This window comes from Notechis scutatus, chromosome 14 (genome assembly GCF_049901735.1).
Source record: "Notechis scutatus isolate UNSWTSFEM ecotype Mainland chromosome 14, rNotScu1.2, whole genome shotgun sequence".
NCBI lineage: Eukaryota > Metazoa > Chordata > Lepidosauria > Squamata > Elapidae > Notechis > Notechis scutatus.
In genome coordinates, this window is record NC_142022.1 from 1,195,597 (window position 1) to 1,218,526 (window position 22,930).

At 45.1% G+C, this 22,930-nt stretch overlaps 1 protein-coding gene across 1 annotated transcript in view; it reads right to left on the bottom strand.

The window, feature by feature from the left end:
- Positions 1–22,930, bottom strand: part of NRXN2 (neurexin 2) — a 385,627-nt gene that overhangs the window by 323,162 nt on the left and 39,535 nt on the right. Inside the window, 2 exon segments of the mRNA XM_087943407.1 lie at positions 6,373–6,390; positions 19,700–20,826. Of these exon segments, the coding sequence (XP_087799533.1) occupies positions 6,373–6,390; positions 19,700–20,414 (733 nt within the window). The 5' untranslated portion in view covers positions 20,415–20,826.

The window sequence follows — 22,930 nt, forward strand, 5'->3', positions numbered from 1 at the left end:
AGCTATAAGGTGAGAATATGCCAAAGTTTAGGTATCTCCTAACAGCAATAGCCCTTAGACTTATATACCACTTCACAGTCCATTATAGCTGGGCTGGGGTGATCACACAGGGCTGTGAAACTCGTCTCCCTGGTCTCAGGGCTGCAGGTGCAGGATGTGGGGATCGGAAGGCCACCTTACAGGGCTGTGAACCTCATGGATCTCCTTTCCTCCTGTAGCGTTCCTGAGGTAATGAAACTGACAAACCTCAGTTGATGGCGGTTAAAACTGGTTCTCTGCTGCAAAGATCTCGCGGCAGCGGTGACACCACGCCTCCACGCCACAAGCAGGGAGCAGGGATTGGAGCAGAGCACAGGCAGCCTCTAAATGTGCAGGTTTTCCCCACACCAACAGGCGTGTCAGTCAAAGTGCCTCGGCGTGTCACGAGTGACACGCGTGTCATAGGTTAGCCATCACTGCTCTAAGCGGTTTAGAGAGTCAGCCTCTTTCCCCCAACCATCTGGGTCCTCATTTTACCCACCTCGGAAGGACGGAAGACTGAGTCAACCTTGAGCGGGTCAGGATCAAACTCCAAGCAGTCGGCAGAATTAGCCTGCAATACTGCATTCTGACCACTAGCGCCACCATGGTTCTAATCATGTTGAGGTGCTCATTTCTGTAAGAATCCTTAGCCAGGCACTCTTGCCAACACTCATCTCTCTTTCCCCTTGTCTTCCCCACTCAACTCTAGACCTGGACTGCTTGATGTGGTTCTCAGATCTGATTGTCCACTATATGGGTTAGAAGATCATTTAAAGAGCAGAGAAGGTGGTTTTTAAATGAGTCACAGCCAATTTCACCACCTTTTTTTGCTACGGTTGCTAATTGCTGCAGTTGTTAAGTGAATCGTGTGGACGTTAAGCAAATCCAGCTTCCCCTCTCAACTTGGCTTATCAGAAGCCAGCTGGGAAGGTCCTATAACCCCTGGGATGCTGAAAATAAGGAGAAACTTTCTGACAGTGAGAATAATCAACCCATGGAACAGAAGTTGCTCTCAGAAGTTGTGGGAGCGCCATCACTGGAGGCTTTCAAGAAGAGATTGGACTGCCATATGTCAAAAATGGTGTAGGGTCTCCTGCTTGGGCGGGGGGTTGGACTAGATGACCTATAAGGTCCCTTCCAACTCTGATTATCTGTTATCTGTTAAATTGTTATACATACATTGCAATTGCCCGAATTTTGATCAGGTGACCATGGGATGCTCCGACCATCATAAGCGCAAGGACTGATTGCAAGTCACTTTTTTCAGGGCTGTTGTAACTTCAAACAGTTGTTAAATGGTTGCAAATCACGCTCTATCTATATAACACTTGGGTGGCCTGCAGGTAGGAGGAAAACCCGTCTTCATGTTCATAAATGCAGCTCCTGTTTATTTTATTAATGTAAGTTTGTTTGCTTAAATGATGCTAGAAAGTGTTGACATCTGCTGGAAATTCTGAAGCTTTATGGGGGGGAAAGAATGGAAACTGCTGGAAAATTCAGCAGCCTCCCAAGATAGAGGTAACCCTCGAATTATGACCAAAGTTGAGCCCAAATTTTTTGTTGCTAAGCGAGACAGCTGTTAAATGAGCTTTGCTCCATTTTACGGCCTTTCTTGCCACAGTTGTGAAGTGAATTACTGCGGTTGTTAAGTTAGTCTGACAGTCGTTAAGCGAATCCGGCTTCCCCCATTGACTTTGCTTGTCAGAAAGTCGCAAAAGGGATCGTGTGACTCCGGGACACTGCAACCATCATAAATTGGAGTCAGTTCATAAGCCTCTGAATTTTGATCATGTGAATCAAACAGTGCATTTGTGATTTAGTCCTATTATTATTATTATTATTATAATTATTATAATTTTTAAAAACTCTGTAGTGTGACTGTGATGTGCTGTTTGGGGCACTGTGCTGGAGTAGCTTTCAAATTTCATTGTATTCGTGGAATGCAATGACAATAAAGGTATTCTATTCTATTTTATTCTATCCTATCCTATTCTATTTTATTCTATTCTATTCTATGTGACCACAGGGATGCTACAATGGTCATAGGTGTGAAAAATGGTCCTAGGTCACTTTTTTTGTGCCGTTGTAACTTTGAGTGGTCACTAAATGCACTAAATGAAAGTCAAAGCCTACCTGTATCCGGAAACACGGCCTGGCGGCCCCAGTTAAAGAAAAAAAAAATCCAAAATGGATTACATCCTTATTGAGTAGGGGGAGGGGGGGGAAAAACACCCCTCGGAGTGCAGCTATTTTCAGCGTGCGCCTTGCGTCTAGAGAAACACCAGGCGAGCCTCCCGCTTCCATTCACCCTCCTCCTTCCCACCCATTATCTGTAGATGTCAGCATTTAATGGGGAAAGCTGGTCATTATTCAGCAACGGGGAAAGAATTAATGGCTTTCCAGACATGTCTCCTCCCTGCGGTGTGGCTTCTCTGGCGTCACTGTAAATATATTAACAAACGTATTTATTCCTGCAAATCAATGCTGGCAGATGCATAAAAGGACAAACACAGGAATAAATTAAAGAGATGAACAGCGGGGCTGCTGCATTGCCTTGCAAGGAGAGTGGCTGCCAGTTGGGTCTCACCTTTCCCAGGCTTCCTATCATAGAGCCGTTTTAATGTCGCGGGGTATTTGGTTCTGGTTTGGTTCAGCAACCCAACAGGACAGACACAGACTTCAGAGGATAATTAGGACTGCAGAAAAAACAATTACTACCAACCTGCCTTCCATGGAGGACCTGTACCCTGCACAAGTCAAAAAGAGGGCTGTGAAAATATCTCCAGACCCCTCACATCCCGGGCATAAATTGTTTCAACTCCTTCCCTCAAAACAACACTGTAGGGCTCTGCACACCAGAACAACTAGACACAAGGAGAGTTTTTCCCCGAACGCCATCCCTCTGCTAAACAAATAATTCCCTCCACTCTGTTCAACTATTACAAAGTCTGCACTACTATTACTATTAATCTTCTCATCACTCCTTATCACCCATCCCCTCCCACTTGTGACTGTGTGACTGTAACTTGGTCGCTTGTATCCTTACGATTTATATGGACTGTTTCCTAGATTGATTTGATTGCTTATTGTACCCTATGACTATCATTAAGTGTTGTACCTGGTGATTCTTGACTCTTAACAAATGTATCTTTTCTTCTATGTACACTGAGAGCATTTGCACCAAGACAAACTCCTTGTGTGTCCAATCATACTTGACCAATAAAGAATTCTATTCTGTTCTGTTTATTGTCAGTACCTTTATCGGCTTCAAGACATAAACGGGCTCCCAAATCCTTCTGACAACAGGGTGAGAAGGCTGACTCAAATAAATAAAATAAAACTTCTTGTTGGATGCTTCTGCCTATTGTTCCCGAGCTTTTATTAAAGCTGAGCCAACTGTTAGCTACCACTTTTTAATCAACATTCATGGGGCACTGCAGTAAGTGAACTTACAACAATTCACTTAGCAACCATTCAAAGTTTACAACAGCATTGGAAAAAAAATAACTTAAGATGATTTTTGACACTTACAACCATTGCGGCATCCCTGTGGTCACGTGATCATGGCAAATGACTCATATTTATGATGGTTGCAGTGTCCCAAGGTCATGTCATCCCCTTTTGTGACTTTCTGACAAGCGAAGTCCATGGAGAAGCTAGAATCACTTAGCAACCAGCTTATTAATTTTACAACTGCAGTGACTCACTTAACAACTGTGGCAAGGAAAGCCATAAAAGGGGGCAAAACTCATTTAACAACTGTCTCAGTTAGGGGCAGAAATTATAGGTTCAATTGTGGCCGTAAGTCGAGGACCACTTATACATTGGGAGCCTGATGAATTTTCCAGCATTTTCCATTCTTTCCCCTATCCCTAACCCTAACAAGCAGGTTACTCACTTAACCACTGCTGTGATTCACTTAACAACTCTGGCAAAAAAGGTGATAAAATGGGACAAAACTCATTTAACAAACGTTTTGGTTAGTGACAGAAATTTTGGGCTGTATTGTGGTCGTAACCTGGGGATTCTGTATTCTATGACACTAAATGCTGACCCCAAATTGGGGGAACATTCAATTCATGAAAGTCTTCAGACAGAAGCTTATCTTTTTTTAAAGATTTAAGGGCTTTTTATTTTTTAACCCGATTCTTGCAAAAATCCAGCACTGGGGTTGACTTAATGCGTTCGCCTTAAGGAGTTCATGTTTTGTTCCATAAACCAAATTTTACCTAAATCAATATTTTCAGGTCCATCCTGAACCCAAAGTTGCAACTAGTATATCAGATTTCATTTCTCTAATTTCAGAGCCCTTTGTGTTCACTAAACGTTAAGCTAGATATGGAACTTGTGTATTTTCCTGAGCTGGCAAAAGAACGTGGAAGTATTTGCCCACCAAACAAGTTGCTCAACATACTAAGCCCCCTTGCCCAAGCTTAGCGTGTTGCACAAATCTTTTCCAGACTCAGTTCAGAATGGTGTGTGACAACAACCTCTAAGGTGCCACCAAATTGCAATTTTTAATGGAACCGAAGGGAAGGAATGAAAGACACGGGCCGTAATCATATCAACGGTATTTTAATAATTGAATGTGCATTCAACGTAAATGAAATCAAATTGAATTTCTCTCCTGGACTCAACACTTTGCCTTGGCCACATTTGCTTTCTGGAGTGTAAATTCTGGCAGATGGTCTTCAAAAAGAAGTCGCAAGTCCCTTCCTCTAGGCCAGGGGTTCTCAGCCTTGGCAACCTTCTGGAAGCCAGCTGGCTGGGGGATTCTGGGAGTTGAAGTCCACCCATCCTAAAGAATACTTGCTGGGGAATTCTGGGAATGGAAGCTCACCCCTCTCAAAGCCTGCTGACTGGGGAATTCCAGGAATCAAAAGCAAAAAGGAACCTAGTTTCCATTGGATAGATGAGATTTTGAGAGTGGGTGCTGTGGGCGCTCTCACAAAATGGCTATTATGTCTTTTTCTCTCTCTCTCACACACACACAGACCGCAGAAGACAAATTGTAAAACACAGGTGCCATCTAGCTTGCCCACAGTGCGAATAGATGGGCAGACCATGGGCTTCCCCTGGCCACGCCCAGCCCGGGAAATACTTTTGGAAATAAAGGTAATACGGAGCCAGTTGCTTTTGTATTCAGCAGGCCAATGTCCCATATATATATATATATATATATATATATATATATATATATATATATATATATATATATATATATATATATATATATATATTACACATATATATATATATATATATATATATATATATATATATATATATATATATATATATATAACATATATATATATATATATATATATATATATATATATATATATATATATATTTAAGAGAACAAGAACAATCAACATTCAGCCTGGGTGGTGAGTCAGCCCACACCAAGGACGATCCTGCTAACCAGGTGGAGAATTATCATCTGAGATCTAAAGGTAAGGATTTGTATTCACAGAATGTCTCATCGGCTGCAGTTTGTAATTGCTCCCACCAGGGCCTTTATGTCTCTCTCTCTCTCTCTCTCAAATTTTGGGATTTTCTGAAATGAAGACGTGCGTGCTTACAGGCTTGGATCAGGGAGATTCTCAGAGTTTCTCCTGGCCCTTCGCCACTGCTCAAGTTGTCAACGAGTTGTAACGTTCGCTGTGACCCCAGGGGAGCTTGCTCAATATATAGTGAGTCATTATATCACTCTGCTGAATTAAATCCCTTGTTTAATTAAACTTCAGTGAAATTTAGCTCTGTTCTCTCCGCACCCATGCAAAACTTCTCCCAGGCTTCCCTTCAGGGCGCAGAATTTGGCAGGCCGTTGAACTAACGAGGAAATCCCAAACGGTTCATAACTCCCTTAAACACCTGTCTCGCTTAGCAGTGGAAATTTTGGGCTCTGTTGTGGTCGTACGTCGAGGACTACCTGTCCTGTAGTTGGGTTGGAGGGCGGAGGGAACATTATGGAAGGCGCTAGACAGAATCAAAATTGCCCAATAAAGGATGAAAAGCAAATCCACACTTTCCCCTAAAAGTTCCCCTGTGAAGAAAAACTCGGCTGCTCGGCTGTAAAGGGACTTTCATCAAATGCAAGTAACAAGAGGGAAAATAATTCACAGACAGACCCCCTTCCCTGTACCCAGAGACCACCGCATAGAGAGCGAATCCAAAGTGGGAGAAAATATGAAACCACACATACACACACAACCTCTATTTTCAGGGGGGGTGTGGGGAAGGAACTCCCCACAATCTTCGGCACCATCGCAAACCCTCCTGCCTCCCCCCCCCCCCCACACAATATAACACCTCCAAAAAAACCTCAGGAGAAAATCTACTCACCTTCCATCGTGAGCTCTTCTGCAAGGATGCCCAAACCAAGGGAACAGGTGAAGAAGAAAGAGAGAGAGGAGGAGGAGGAAAGAAAAGAAAATTAAGGTTATAATCCAGCAAAACAGATGGGATGAGCAGAAGAGCAAGGGTGCGAATTTAAAATGAACGAATGCAACCTCCCTGGGCTAAAGACTGAATCTGAACCATACCCCCCCCTGCCCCCCCATCAAAGAAGAAAGCAAAGCCCACTCCCTTAGGAGCTTTGGGTGGGGTTGGACTAAGGGCGGTTTCAGCCTCTCACAGGTCGCGTGGATTTTAGGTGATGCAAACATGGTCGTGGGCTTTGGTTAACTTCAGTCTCAGGTGAGCCACAAATCTAGCCATACAGCAGATAAGTTGCTCTCTCTTTCAGCCTCATCAACCACAGGAGGGGGGGTGGGCGGGGAAATTGGCCTACCTTACTGGGTTGTGGTGAAGAGGAGAATTAATAATGCAGATAAAGGAACCGAAGCCTTTGGAAGCACTGGGCCAGCACCAAAGGCTACTCGATCATTCATGGATTCTGCCGTGGAATTTCTCAAAGGCTTTCCTTTTCCCTGCTTCCGTCCAGTTTCTGCACAGAGCACAGGTGGTTTCTCTGAAGTTACAGCATTTCGCTTAGTGACCGTTCAAAGTTGCAATGGCACTGAAAAATGTGACCGATGACTGTTTTTCACACGGATGACGGTTGTTGCATTCCCTCATGGTCACGCGATCAAAATTAAGATGTTTTGCAACTGACTCATATTTATGACGATCACACGTAATCCCTTTTTGCGACCTTCTGAGGAGCAAAGTCAATGTGGAAGCCAGATTCACTTAACAACTGGGTTACCAGCTTAACAACTCCAGTGGCTTATTTAACGAGAAAGGCCATAAAATGGGGGCAAAACCCACTTAAGCCCCTAACTCTTACCAGTAGAAATTTTAGGCTCAATTGTTGTCATATGTTGAGGATTACTGCAGTTACGTTTAATCTGGCTTCCCCACTGACTTTGCTTGTCAGAAGGTCGCAAAAGTTGATCACATGATCCCAGGACACTGCAACCGTCATTAATGCATGCCAGTTGCCAAGGGCCTAAATTTTAATCAGGTAAGGATGGAGATGCTATAACAGTCATAAGTGTGAGGACCAGTTGTAGGTCCCTTCGTTCAGTGCCATGGTAAGTTCAAATAGTCACTAAACCCATGGTTGGTTGTAAGTTGAGGACTACTGGTCCAGATATCATTCTGGTTTCCTCTCCACCGATTTAAACAGGAGCCCTTTGAACCCCATCCCAGGGAAGGTCTGATTAGGAAATGAATTGACTGGCTGTGATTTTAACGTTATTTGTGGCATTTTGCTACCACTTCAGCACAGCCCCTTGGGTAAGGATGGATCAGCCAGCATCAAAACCGCTGCAGCATTTTCCCATTCTAATGTGTCTGCACTCAAGAGAATCCCAGCAGTTTAATTTAATTTCAACTGGTTATAACCCTTGGCTATAGAAAGGGAAAAGAGAGAGAGAGAATACTAGTTTCCCAACCCTTTGAAGCCAAAGGTTTCCTGAGCATGTGCTTTCATTTTTTTCCTCTCTCATTGACTAAATGATCCATTGAATTAATCCACTCATATTTCAGGTAATATTATGAATATGTTGCATTAAGCTGAGGGCTGGAATACATGGCCTTCAAGATTTCCTCCTATTTTATACTAAAACTATCTTCATACATAAGCCCAACGCCATCCTTCTTCATTTATTCATCTGGCATTGTTTATACCATTTCCCATGTATCCATTTCTAAGCGGTTATGCAAGTATCAGGCACAATACTTATAGAAATAAAACACTAAACTGAGAATAAATAAAAAATCTGATTGGTCTGATTTCCCCCCTCAAACTCCAGTTTCTGCAATCCAACTTGTGCATGATTTATGCACATTTCTGAAATGCCATTATGTAGCACAGTTAAACAAACTCTGGAGGGAGAGAAAGAAGGAAAAGAAAAGAAAGGAAATAAAAGAATTGGAGAGAGGGAGAGAATTGGAGTGAGAGGAAGGAAGGAAAGAAGGAAAAAGAGGGAGAGAGGGGTGCCAGAGGGATGGAAACTCAGAAACAGGCATAGGAATGATTTATGAGTTGACAAGGGATGGAGGAAGGAAAGAAGGAAAAAGAAAGGGAAGGAGGCAGGAAGGAAGAAAATTGGAGAGGGAAAAGGAGGGAAGAAGGGAGGAGAGAAAGAAAGAAAAAGAATTAGGGAGAGAAAGAAAGGAAAAAGAATGAGGGAGGGAGGGGAGAAAGAAAGAAAAAAAGAGAGAGAGAAGGAAAGAGAAAAAGAAAGGACGGAAAGAAGGGAAAAAGAAAAAGAAAGAAAGAAAGAAAGAAAGAATTAATTGGGAAAGGAGGAAGGGAGAGACAGGGTGCCTTACCTCCCTATTTTTAAAATATTTAAAAACAGCCCCCAAACTTGTGTTATTTCAACAGTGTCCCAAGGAGGATGCCATTCCTTAAGAAAGAATGATTTTATCTTTAGCGACTCTTAACTTGTCAGGCTTTTAATCCCTAAGTTCTTTTAATACCAATTTTAGTATCCCTTTTCATCCATGCTTTTAAGTTTTATGTTCTTTTTCTCTTTTTCTTCTCCCTGTATCTGCCGCCAAAGGAGAAAAGCAGAGCGTAATTCCAGAGACTGATGAGTCTCAAGACTTTGACATCCTTATATAAACAACCTCATAAGGGCTGCAAGAATTGCATGAGATTGGACACTCGTGAGACCTCTGCCCCCTTTGATGAAAACCTGTGTATGCGCAAATCACCCCTCCGAAGGGCTAGGGGCCTCCTCTGGCTGACCCACTCCCGGTCATCTTTCATTCAAAGATTCGATTATTGTCATCAGCGTTTGGTTTTATTTCTAGCTGAAATGCAGGCAGGGCCTCTCCCAGCTCTCCCTGGAGAAGCAAGGGATTATTATTGATCATTTAATCAATTTTACATGATTCCCCATGTTGTTGACCAGCTAATTGGGCCCTTAGCCACCAAACAGAAGCCATCTGTGACTGCTAACTACCAAAGCACCTTTCTCTTCATCTGGGTGTATAGGTGCTGTTGTGACTGGGGAGGGGGGGGGGCATGGTGGTCCCCATCACTAATGGTCTGTAATTTGCTTTTATTACATTCTTTATTACTTTTTTAAGCCCGCAAGAAATCTCGTCTCAGTGTTTGTTACTTGGGGTGACTGTGTTTTATCCTTGTCTTCCTTAAAATATTTTATGTTCAGTTAGCTGCCCCGAAACGTATTATTTATTGGGCAGCCTATACAAAGAGATAACGATTTAAAAACAAAACAGAAAGTAAAACGGATTTATCCTGGAATGGAGGGTAAAATTCCGGGAACCCAGAGAGGGCTCGTGGCCCAAGGAAGGGGGCGAGCCCCCCCCCCCTTGGAACAATGCAATTCTCCCACTGCGCCCACTTCCTAGCAGAGGCCAGCTAAGATCCTTATTAGCAGACTCGGGCAGGTAAAGGGAGTCGTGGTTCTTTGGGAAAGAGGTGTGATTGCAGCCCCCCCTCCTTCCGTCAGCACGGGTGACATCTGTTGGCAGGGGGGGGGGATTTATCGGAAGCCAAGATTGACAAAAGAAAGGGAGAACGCACGCGCTCACACACACACACACACACACAGCCTGCACTGGTGACAAAACAACGCCAAGCTAATTAATGCAATTAGTAGCAAATGATCAACGCAACACAAGAAGCAATACAACTGTAATTAGCAAGGAACTGGGCAAAAATTCAGCATTTTTTGCCATCTGCGGAAAAACCTCCCTGCTTGCAAAAGGCAGGTTGCTGGTTATACCAGGAGCCTGGGCAGCAGCGAGGGGAGGGGAGGGGGATTGGGGGGGGGGGGGTAGAAACCTAGGAACAAAGCAAGTGATGGAAAGGGAGAGGGACAATGCCGCTCCTTCCATTCCTGCCTTGGGGACAGCTGCCATTTGGACAGGTTATGGGGTGGGGCTGGATCCAAATTCTGAGTCAGCTCCTCCTCCCCAATCAGAAGGCAGATTTCACTCAAGGTCCAGCAGTATTGAGGAGGGGGCTCCCTGGCCATTTCTGCCAAAAAAGGACTGGCTAATGGACTGGAGGGGGGGTCTCTCTCTTTTTCTCTCTCTCATTCTGGCACAGAATCCTAGAAAGAGAAGCCAGGTTCCCACAACACGTGCAGCCCATTGGATGCTGGAGCGATTCGGCTTAAAATGAGTTTTATCTCTTCTTCGTTATTTGCTGGCATGACATCATCCGTACGCTCGACCTGTTTGCTTACATTTCAGGATTCTTGTGCGTGTGGGCAAATCCCAGAAAACAGGTGAATCCAGGAACTGCGCGACACAGGTTGCTTGAACGCCAGTGCTAAATGGAACGGAATGGCGCAAAAGCTGGCAAATTCTGGCAACCCAAATTTGTTCAGCGAACGCTTGATGTGCCAATGGTGTGGTGCCCACGTTGTGGGTGTGCCCGGGGTGGGGGAAGGACTGTAGGCTTTTGCAATCTTCCCTAGGCCTCCGGAGGCCTTTCCAACGTAATTCCACCCCACTCCCCCTTTCCCCCCCCCCCAAAAAAAAGGTTCTCCCATCACCGACTGGTAGCAAAGCTTTGGAGCCATGCCCCAAGCCGCTCTCAAGAGAAAAAAGAGAGGGGGGGGGGGCTTTTGCATGCGGATACCACACCGGGCGTATTCTCTCTCCGGCAGCTGCCGAGTTGCCGGCCGACCTTGGTCTGACCTTGCAGGGAGCACCCAGCCCGACTAGGCCTGGAGCCCCTGCGACAAGAGGAACAGCTCAGCAAGAAGAGGGGGGAAATACGCCCATCATCACGGAGAGCATGGCTAATGGGAGGAGGCAATGGGTGGCACTGGAGCCCTGAGCATGACATGCGCAGACGGCAGAGGAGAGAGAGAGAGAAAGGGATGCAAAATTAGACGAGCAGAACAGGGGAAGGAGACCCAGAAAAGCAGAGAGGAAAGACGGGGTGGAAGCGGGAGAGGGAGCGAGATCCAGGCGCGATGGATCCCCACCCTTGGAGGCTCAAGCCAGGCAGACCAGCCTGATTTTGATTTTCCTGCCTTTTAGCTGAGGGAAAGGGTTCTCTTTCCTGCATCGAAGCCACCCCCTCCCTGCTCTTTGTGGTGCCTGTCCCCACTGCAACCCTGGGGGAAGGTTAGAGTGAGAGACAGCGAGACTGAATGTGGCTCAGATCATTTGCTGGGTTGGTACATCACCATTTGTCCAGACGACTTCTTCTTTTTTTAAACACCCCATAATAGGAAAATAAAGTTCCTATTGGTCTGTCTGGCTTGAGCCTCCAAGGGTGTGTTTTGGATGGACAGAGATATCCAACTTAAGCCGGGTCTTTTAAGCAGGCTACGTGTGTGGTGTGAGGACAGCCAATTCATGCTTCTAGACCCAAGATCGGCGGCGTAGTGTGTTGTGTGCACCTGGCATCTTCTAATCTGACAATCGACCCACCAAGCCATCGTTTTAACTGTCTACATTTCATTTAGGAGCAATGCTGAAATCTGGGCTCAACAATCAAGCTATGATTGTCCCAACGGTGCTTTTTCAAGAGGCAACTGGATTTTCTGATTTTTCTTTGAAGACATTTCGGTTCTCATCCAAGAAGCTCCTTGGATGAGAAGCAAAACGTCTTCAAAGGAAAACCAGGAAGTCCAGTTGCCTCTTGAAAAAGCACCTTTTGGACAACCAGGACCTGGAGGACTTGAGAATCTCCACAGACAAGCTATGATTATTTATCAACGTAGGGAAGATACTCTGCACGTGCTCATGAATCTTCCAATCAAAAGATTCATGATTGATTGATCAATCAAAATGTATTTACAGTCAAGGAGCAAGCAAAAAGGCCCCGTAATTTACACCCACATTCCTTATTAAGACTCATTGTACAGAACAGAGAGTTTAAAGGCCGACTTTCTTTTGAACAATTGCAAAAAGTCTTATTTAAAAATAAGGTGTTCTTGAAATTGCACCGTCCCTGGGAGCACAGGAAGCCGTTATCACATTTAGTGAATGTACCGTGTGGATGCACAGGAGCAGAAGACAATACTTACGCACAAACACACCGCTATTTGCGGTTGTTTCAAGCCAATGATCATGAATTAGCTACTCCACTGCACACATTATGAATATGTGAACCGCAGAATTAAACGTGTCTGGTAACCACGTCCCTTCCAGCCGATGTGTAGGAACGACTCGGCAACAAAAGAAACACTCTTTGCCGATAGCCAGAATCCTTTCCCCCACTCCTAATTTATTTTATACAGGTTTGGGGCGGGGAGGCAGTTTTTACTACCAGGTTTTCAGTTTCAGATATCAGCTGAGTGAGTGGGAATTAGTTCTTGCACAGTGAGAGAAAAACAAGATAGCAAGTCCAACCGTTGCTGAAACCAGGGACAAAACTGGATCCCTTCCGCAAATTTCTCCTTATTTCTAGGTTGAATATCTCCTGGATCAGTTTCCATCCATTGTTCCTTGCCTGGCCTTGGAAAACAGCTTGACCCCCTCCTTTCTGTGGCATATATTGGAAGACTGCTCTCCTGCCTCCACTGGTCCTTCTCTTCCCTAGAGTAGCCAGGCCCGGTTCCTGCAACCGTTCATCGTATGTTTGAGCCTCCAGTCCCCTCATCATCCTGGTTGCTCTTCTCTGTACTTTTTCTAGAGTCTCAACATCTTTTTTTATAGTGTGGTGACCAAAACTGGATGCAACGCACTATAAAAAAAGATTTAACACACATGAAAAATGCTTATTCCTTACAACAGCAACAGTCATTACAATTACACCATGAGAGATTGTGAAACAGATTCTTGGGACATTTAAAGATGGGGTGAGCAGCCCATTAAAAGGCAACAGGCAAACAGGCCCAAATCGCATGCCCATTGTCCCAAGACCCTGGAAAGCAGAGACCCTCCTCCCTGTCCCCCTGAATTCTGAGGCATCCTCTCTTTCTAAAAAACAACTTCAGCCCTGCGTGGGCTCAGAAGCTTCCTTAGACAATTAAAAAAGAAACTGAAGGCTGTTGCAGCCCACGGCTTTGTTCAAAAATGTGTCCATACCTGCCCCTACAGAGACAAATTAAGCAAGATAATAAGAAATCCTGCAGGAGATTTCTGAGAGTGGCAACTGGCAAGACAATCCTGCAAAATGGATACGTTGGTTAATCATATACAAGTCATCCTCGGCTTACAACCCAAAATTTCTGTTGCTTAGCCAGACATTTGTTAACATTTCAATCAGTTGCCAAGTGTCCAAATTTTGATCAAGTGACCATGGGGGATGCTGCAAAAGTTGTAACTGTGAAAAACGGTCATAAGTCACCTTTTTTTCAGCGCCATTGTATCTTTTAATGGTCACTAAGTGAACTGTTGTAAGTCGAGAACTATCTGTATTGCAACTAAGGAACAGGCAATTGCAAAGTGAGTAAGCCAAATCCTAGTCCGTGTTTTTTGTAAGGAAAGCAAATGAAATGGAAGTCTTTGAAAGGCTACACAATCACAAGGCATGGTTTCTGCTTTCATGATACTGGTCCTCATTGTTATTTACATTATTCACATTTACTGTCGTCTTAAGTGCTTTGGCTGTCATATGTAATTCTCTGCCCCTTTTACCTGTGCCACAAGGAAAGAGGCTGGTTTCAAAGTCACTCCGTGATTAGATTCACACAAAGCATTAAATCGCACAGCTGAGTTATGACTGTATAACATGCAATACCCAAATTTAAAAAAAATATCTTTTTTTCTGGATTATTGTGCCTGCTTCACGAAGCTTGCTATAACAAGACCAGGGTTGGATTCCAACAATATGCTGAGCCACAAAATACCTGATCCATTTTAGGCTTGTGCAGCAAATTGTGTGAACCCAAGCAGTAAAGTTCATGGCTGAGCAAGGATTTTAACTAAGGTCATTGCAATCCTACAGCCCAACGACTTTCCTGCATAGATAGGCAAGCTTTTCAGATTCCCTGCCATCTCATTTCTAACCTCTTTCTTATTCTCTGGCTGGGTTCACCCAACATACTTAACTTGGTTAGTGAATTAACCCAACTTCTGTCCCTTTTGGTTGATTGTTCTCACTGTCAGGAAATTCCTCCTTATTTCTAGGTTGAATCTCTCCTTATTCAGTTTCCGTCCACTTTTCCTTGTCTGGCCTTCAGGTGCCTTGGAAAATAGGTTGTCCCGCTCCTCTCTGTGGCAGCCCCTCAAATGTTGGAACACTGCTATCATGTTGTCTTTCTTTTCTCTAGACTAGACATAGCCAATGCAACCATTCTTCCTATGTATTAGCCTCCAATCTCCTAATTCTCTTTGTTGATCTTGTCTGCACTCTTTCTAGAGTCTCAACATCTTTTTTATACTGTGGTGACCAAAACTGGACGCAGCACACTCTAAAAAAGATTTAACACACATGTAAAACAGCAATGGTCATTACAATTATACCATGAGTGATTGTGAAACAGATTCTTGGGACATTTAAAGAAACCAAAGTTAAACTTGCAGGTAGATTTCATACATGTCTCCATTATTCCAAAAATGAACCACTGATGCAGACAGCGCCAGCAATGTTTTCTCCACAGCCATCCAAAAAAACAAAACAAAACTGGACATCCTTCTCCTCAGAGGTTAAGATTGACTCAGCCTTCTGTCCTTCTGAGGTCATTAAAATGAGGACCCAGATTGTTGGGAGCAAGAGGCTGACGTTGTAAACCGCTTAGAGAGGGGCTGTAAAGCACCGTGAAGCGGGATATAAGTCTAAGAGCTATTGCTATGAATCCTTATGCCTATTGCCCAAAATGCCCCCTACCTCCTATGTCGTCATGCATCCTATTCTAAATCCATCAGCCAGACAGACTGGTGTTTCCACAGCAACAAGCCCAGGCAACAGTCGCCCAGCTGTCAATCATTCCAGCCGCCAAGAAGTCAGACGGCCAAAGTTGCAGCGCTGCCACAAGAGCGGCATCGTCGCCAAGCCCCCTTCCCCAGCCACTGGCTCGGCCAGTTGGCCCAGCCACCTGTAGGTCAGCCTCCCTCTCCCTCTCCCCACACAACAGGTAGCCTGCGAATGGACCCTAGCCAGAGGGTCTTCCTGTGGGGGTTGTGTTATGTATGTGTGTGTGCTCTTGACGTCAATGGGCACAATTTGCCGTCTGGTGCGAGACGAAGCGAATGCTTGCAGAGGAGTTATGTAAACTGAGAGTGTCTCATTGCTGTGGAGTTTCCAACATTGCTGCCAGCAGCTCCAAGGAAGAGAGAAGATAGAAGACAAGTTGGGTCAGAAGGGCTCAAGGCGTGTGTGTTATACCGATAGATTGATGGGAGAAGAGCCAGCAGGAATCAAGAAGTCTAAGCTTCACGTCTATGGAAAGAGCATCTGAGAACTTGGTCCCCGAATTAACTCCTCTCCTGAGGTTGCACAGTCCAGTAAATCATCATCTAACCAAATGAACTGGGTTGACACACTACTATGCTAAAAAGCTTAACCAAGGTTAGCACTCCCCAAGCAGAGCACGTGTGGGGGAAATGCAGCCGCCACCTCATCTTAACTGTATTTAATTAACACCATTTTCATTTAAGTTAAATTTAAAATTCAATGAAGTTACATTTTAATTTAAATAGGCCAATCCCCCTGCCCGCCGTTGAAAAACTGCGTTCTGGAGACGGAATGAAAGTGCTAAGTCCAGGACGAACTAGAACAGAGATTCTGGGGCTGCAATTACAAACCATTCGGAGTGAAACAAGGTGTGATGGACTTTAGCCGGGTTTATTCAACACGTTGAAATAAGCTAAAACATTTGGGTAGGTTGTTGGTTTAGCATGATGTCTTGCTGTCACATTAAACCAAAATACTGTGTGAGGGTTTTCTTTTGTTGGGGTCCTGCATTTTATTTATTTTTATTTATTCAATTTAGAACAGGGGTCTCCAACCTTGTCAACTTTAAGACTTGTGGACCTCAACTCCAGCTTTGCTGGCTGAGGAATTCTGCAAGTTGACTTCCACAAGTCTTAAAGCTGACAAGGCTGGAGACCACTGATTTAGAGACCATCCAATTCCCAAAAGACTTCGAGGGGGGGGGGAGATGAAAACCAAACAATTAAAAAATTAAATGTACTCCAAACCAGCAAAAATAAACAAAGGCTCAACATCCAGTCTAACCCCCAGTCCTGAGAGCAGTCAAGGATGGGAGCTACACCAATGCATATTACAAAAATGCAAAGTATTTGGAACCCCCAAATAATTAATAATTTGGAGTCCAAATGTAGAATGCTATATGAACCATGATTTACATATTGTGCTGAGTCATCATGAGTTACTTAATCTACTTCCATGACCATGACCATCATTATTTATTAAACAAATTTATATGGCTGACCTTTTCACTGAATTTGACTCTAGGAGGTGTACAACCAACAATTAAAATAATGACCCAACTGTTAAAGAAATTTAAAAAATAAGCGAAAGCAAGATGGTGAGAGAAGAATGTCCATCTAATCATAGATTCCCAAGGGACATTTGTAAACTATGGTTCCTAAACCCTGATTTCTGCCCATAACTCTGATCAACTGGGCTTTTTCTACAAACAAAGTCAGTGCAATCTGTGAACCTTATCATTCACTGCAACATTTTTTCCCCCGACTTAAACCTTTCAAGCCGCTTTTGTAGAAGAGCTCTGAATAAATGATGGGAGAATCCAGCAAATGAGAAAAACTGGATCCAGATATGTAGGAATCAGGTCTGCTGGGTCCTTCTTCCATCAGCTGAGTGTTGCTCAGGGACATGTCAGGCAGCAAGGATGCCCTCAAGCAGTTCTGAATAGCCAGGCTTCCTGACCATGGTAATTTCCCACAATGCCCTGGAGGCACATTATACCAAAGGGATTGTGGGAAATTAAAAATAGTGTCTTAGACCCAGAGGCCTGTGTTTGGGGAACCCTGAGGCACTGGCTTGAAGCTGACCTTGTTTTCTCCAGGATCACCACTTGTAACCAATAAGCTCTTTTTTCAGCCTCGTTTTATGACCCTCAAACAGATCTCACATATTTTGATGAAGGTTTGATGGGGGCTGAAAAATAGGACACATCCCCATGAAAATCAAGGCAAAAAGTGCAGAGTTATGAAGTCAAAGGCTCTGCAATTCTTCTTCTGCACTCTTTCCAGAGCAGGAGTGTCAAACTCAAAGGCCCATGGGCCAAATCCAGCCTGCAGGGTGCTTAGATGTAGCCCATGAGGCTGGCCTAGAAGGGACAGGAAAGGAGAAAGGGAAAGAAAAAGAAAAAGATGGGAAGATGGGAAGAGAGCAAGGGAGAAAAAATAAGGAAAGAGGGGAAGGAAGAAGAGAGGAGAATGAAGAGGGAAGAAAAAAGAAGAGAAGGGAGGGAGGAGATTATAATGAGAGTGAGGGAGGGTCTGAGGGAAGTCCTGCCTTAGCACTTGGCCACCACAGGTGCCCCCAACACGAGTGTCATCGAGCACGCCCCCCCCCAGCCCCCCGAGGTCGAATATAACCCTGATGTGGCTCTCATTGAAACTGAGTTTGACACCCCTGTTCTAGAGTCTCAACATCTTTCTTATATCGTGGTGACCAAAACTGGATGCAATACTACACAAACACACAAACACGCACACAGCCCTTCTATGCAGCACTCGCAATGTCCTTGAAAACACCACCCACGGTATCATAGTTTTTGAACCAGGCACTATTGCAGTTTCTCACAATCCCCCTGAAATGGGGAACAGTCAGGGGCACCATGGGAAATAAATATTAGGCTGGGATCGCCTCCAGGCGAGGAGTCTTTGTGACTCCTTCTTTCAGAAAGATTAGGCCGTTTCTCTTTCAAAGGGTGATTGCTCTCGGTGCGAGATTGTCAAAAGAAGGCGAAAACTATGAGGACTAGAACCTTGGAAGGAAAAGCACAGAAAGAGACCCAAGGAAAAACTGTGGGCATTTCGGGAACAGGAGAAGAGAAATAGACCTGAGAGGCACTGTGACTCAGTGAGTCAATGTGAGAGAAAGACTCTGCAGGTTTGAAGCGAGCAAGCATAAGCAACAGGTGTTTTTTTTGCAACACATTTTTCAGACGATTAAACCCAATTCGAAAGACGTCGAGAGCTACAGTTGGACTGGCATCTGCCGTTCCATCCAAGGGATGGAAACTGAAGCGGAGATTTTCACTGCTGCCTCTGGAAGCAAAGTGATGACATCACCACTTCCCTGCAACATCAGGAGCATACCTGTACGCCACCGGAACCATTCCCAGCGTGGAGAGAGTGGGCCTTTCTTCACCGGTTACAGAACGTGGCTGGGTGAGAAGCTGGGGAAGGTATAAGGAAATGGGGTCCGAGCTGCTTCCAATCCCAAGCCAGGGGTATGATTACTACAACCTCTCTCTCTGTTACGTGGCATCCTTTCCAATGTGCCAGGAAAAGGGAGGGAGGCTTTGAGTCTTTGCTTACAACCCAGCGGAGATAAATAAAAACAAAACAGAATGGATAGACAGGGCTACCCCAAACGTGCTTTTTTCAACTGGACTTTCTGGTTTTTCTTTGAAGACATTTCGCTTCTCATTCAAGAAGCTTCTTCAGCTCTGACTGGATGGTTCCATTCCACTCCTCCCCTTTGTCACAATCCAAGTCAGAGCTGAAGAAGCTTCTTGGATGAGAAGCAAAACGTCTTCAAATAAAAACCAGAAAGTACAGTTGCCTCCTGAAAAAAAAAGCACCGTTGAGACAACCAGGACCTGGAGGACTGAGAATCTCCATAGACCAGGGGGTTTCCAGCCTTTTCTATACCCCACACCCTTAGAACGCTTCTGATATATTCTCGCACCCTTTACAAAAGTAAATAATTATATGCATATAATTATGCATATACACTGTAATTTTGAAACTTCTAAACCCATGTTTTCACACCCCCTGGAATATTGTCTCACACCCCCAGTTGGGAACCTCTGCCATAGACATTTAAACAGAGCAATCTTTCAGTGGTTGGAAGGTATAAGGAAATGGACCATGTTCATACAACATGGGGATCCCACCTAACTTTAACCCCACATCTAGCTGTGATACCCCAACAGGGAACAGCTGATTGTGGCAACTGCTTGGCCCAGAATAGCAAGATGAGGCTGGGGTCCCATGACATACCAACCTATTAAGCCCACCTACTCCTTTTGAGCAGCTCCCACCAAGGGGGAGCCCCCCCCCTTTTTTTTGATTCTGGAGCGTTGAAAGAGGGGGACGTCTCCGCTGGGCTTCTTACCTTCGCTGCAAAACTTGCCCTGGAAGCCGGTGAGGCGGCAATCACACTGCACTTCGCTGTTGACCACAGTACAAATCCCACCGTTGACGCAGGGATTCTGCTTGGCACACAGGTATTCCATGTCGCTGCGGATGCCCTGGCTACCCAGGAGGGCGGGGGGCATGTCTCCTACTTTGAGATTGGCCACCATCCCGCGAAAGGGCATCTCATACTTGACCGTGCTGAGCGTCAGAGCCGACAAGCGGACGTCTGGCGGGATGCCGCCCACAAAGAGATCGCTATCCACCGCCATGTCCCGCCGCTTCGACTTGACTTCGGCCACCCGGGCTTCGCCGTCCACCACCAGCATGGTCTCCCGGTAGTTGCGGGTCAAGAGCACCATGTGCCAGCGGTCGTCGTTGATGGGGGTCTCCAAGTGCAGGCTAGCCGGCTCCGCGCAGGAAATAGTGAAGCGCAAACGGAAACGGCCCTCCAAGATCAAGAGTTCCAGGAAGTCACAGTTGCCCCCGTCGTCTAGGTACAAGACTAGAGCGCGAGACACGTTGGTCTTGATGCTGAAGCTCAGCTCCCCAGAGGAACTGGCATCCCACCGGGCGTAGCGAGCCCACTGCCCCGGCGTGCCCCCAAACTCCAAAGCTGCTCCCCCGGCTCCAGGGCCCAGGACCAAGCCCACCAGCAATGCCAGAGGCACCAGCAAACAAACCGACTTCGCCATGGCAGGCCCACTGTCAACCGGGGGGCCCCTTGGGGACGCCCTCAAATCCTCATGAGACGGGAGGAGAGCCAAATCCTGCGGGAGGAAGGGCGGTCCAAGGGTTGCTCCTTAGACAAAAGAGCCCGCGAGGCTGCAGGAGGAAGGGAAGAGATTCTCCTCGCGTAGGGGAGGGCCACGGAAGTCCTTTGGGTGGGTCCCCCTCCCAGGAGGGAAGGTGGCTCTTACAGAATGGCATACAGCATCTTCCTCCACAGCCGGCTGGGGCAAGCTAAGCAGAGTTTCAGCCCTCCCCCCACCAAAGGAGAAGGTTGCTGGTCCCTGCCGCCAGTCACTCCTCAAGGTCCACTGGAGGGAAAGCCCCCCAGGTGTGCTGGGAGCTCAGCCTGGAATGCGCATCATCGGATGCTCAGATCTGGGAAGAGAATGAAAAAGAAAGAAAAGACGGTTAGTGAAAGGGAAGGAGAGAGAAAACTGGTACTCGGACATTATGCTTCTATCTTTTAATCAGTTTGTTTATAACAATCAACCTTATCTTTGGGGGGGGGGGGGCAGACAGGAATGCCCTTCAGCCTCAACTGGATCTAGGTTCATTGGTCACCCAGGTCCCCATCGCTAGGAAAGATTTTCCAGAAGCTGCTCAACTACAACTCCCATCCTGCTGGCTGTCTCTGGCAAGAGTTGTTGCCCATTGCATGTGGATGAGGCCAGAGAAAAGAAGGACAAATTTGAAGAGTTGGTGTCCTCTTCCCTGGCTCCGTACAAATATTTATATTATATAAATATGAATATTTAAATAAATATTAATCTGCACTGTGTATCGGACATTAATGCAATTGAGCGAGTCCAGAAGTATTTCACGAGAATAGCATTACCCTCCTCTGCTCGCAGTAGAATACCCTACACTTCCAGGCTTGAAATTTTGGGCTTGGACAACCTTGAACTATGCCGCCTACGGTTGGACTTAAGCGTAGAACACAAAATTATCTGCTACAATATCCTACCAGTCCATGACTACTTCAGCTTCAAACGCAACAATACAAGAGCACACAACAGATACAAACTCAATGTAAACTGCTCCAAACTTGATTGCAGGAAGTACGACTTCAGCAAGAGTGGTCAACGCCTGGAATGCACTAACTTGACTTTGTTGTTACATCCTCTAACCCCCCCCCCCCCACTCCTTTAACCTTAAACTATCCACTATTGACCTCACCCCATTCCTAAGAGGTCTGTAAGGGGTGTGCATAAGGGCACCATCATGCCCAATTTATCCATTTCAGCACAATTCATAACTTTTTGTATAACCAGGTGTTCCTCTACAGGTGTATATGGCTGTTTCCAACACTGGGCAAAGGTGATCCTGGCAGCAGTCAGCATGTGTAATAATAAGTATTACATTTTTTTTTTTTTGAAGATCCCCAATAGGAAGAGTTCTGGTTCTAGGTCTAGTTGTTCATTGGTGATTTCCTGTAGCCAATTTTGAATTTTGAGCCAGTATTTTCGAGCCTCTGGGCAAGACCACCACATAGCCAGATTCTTCAGCTGACCAAAAGCCTTTATTCTTACACGCTTAATCTGGTTGGCTAGGTAATTAATAGAGGTAGTCCTTTTTTTACGACCATTCGTTTAGTGACTGTTTGAAGATATGATGGTGCTGCAAAAAAGTGACATGATCAATCCTCACATTTATGACTGTCGCAGCAACCCCACCACTACACGTCCATGATTCGGGCACTTGGCAATTGACTTGCATTTACAACGGTTGCAGTGTCCTGGGGTCAAATGATGGCCACCTGCAACCTTCCTAGCCCAAGCAGTCAATAGGAGAAGACAGATCTGTTTAACAACGCTAGTGATTCGTTTAATGACTCAGCAAAAACAGTTGTAAAATTGGCTGTGACTCGCTCGACTGTATCACTTAGCAACCAAAGTTCCAGTCATAATTGTGGACATAAGCCTAGGACTTCCTAGAGTTTCACTGACACAAGGGACTGTGCAGGTAGTCCTCAACTTACAACAGTTCGTTTAGTGACCAAAGTTACAACGGCACTAAAAAAAGTAACTTATGACTGTTATCACGTGATCAAAATTCAACTGATTCATATTTATGATGGTTGCTATGTTCTGGGGTCAAGTGACCACCTTTTGTGAAATTCTGACAAGCAAAGTCAATGGGGAAGACAGGTTCACAACCGTTAACAACTGCAGTGATTCGCTTAACAACTGTGGCAAGAAAGGTTGTAAAATGGGGCAAAATTCACATAGCAACTGTCTCGTTCTTTGCAGCAGAAATTTTGGGCTCAATTATGGAGGTAAATCAAGGACTACCTGTGTAGTTGGCTAACTCCTGCTGTCTTTTTTTATAGTTTCACTTCCTATACCAGCCTGGTCCATTTGGTGAATGTCTGACTTATTGGGTCATGTAAATACAGAAATTATTCAATGCCCAAGCGAGGACTGTTGCATGAAAGTAGTTATTCAACTGAGTGTACATTTTTGTGTTTTGCTCCTGGGGA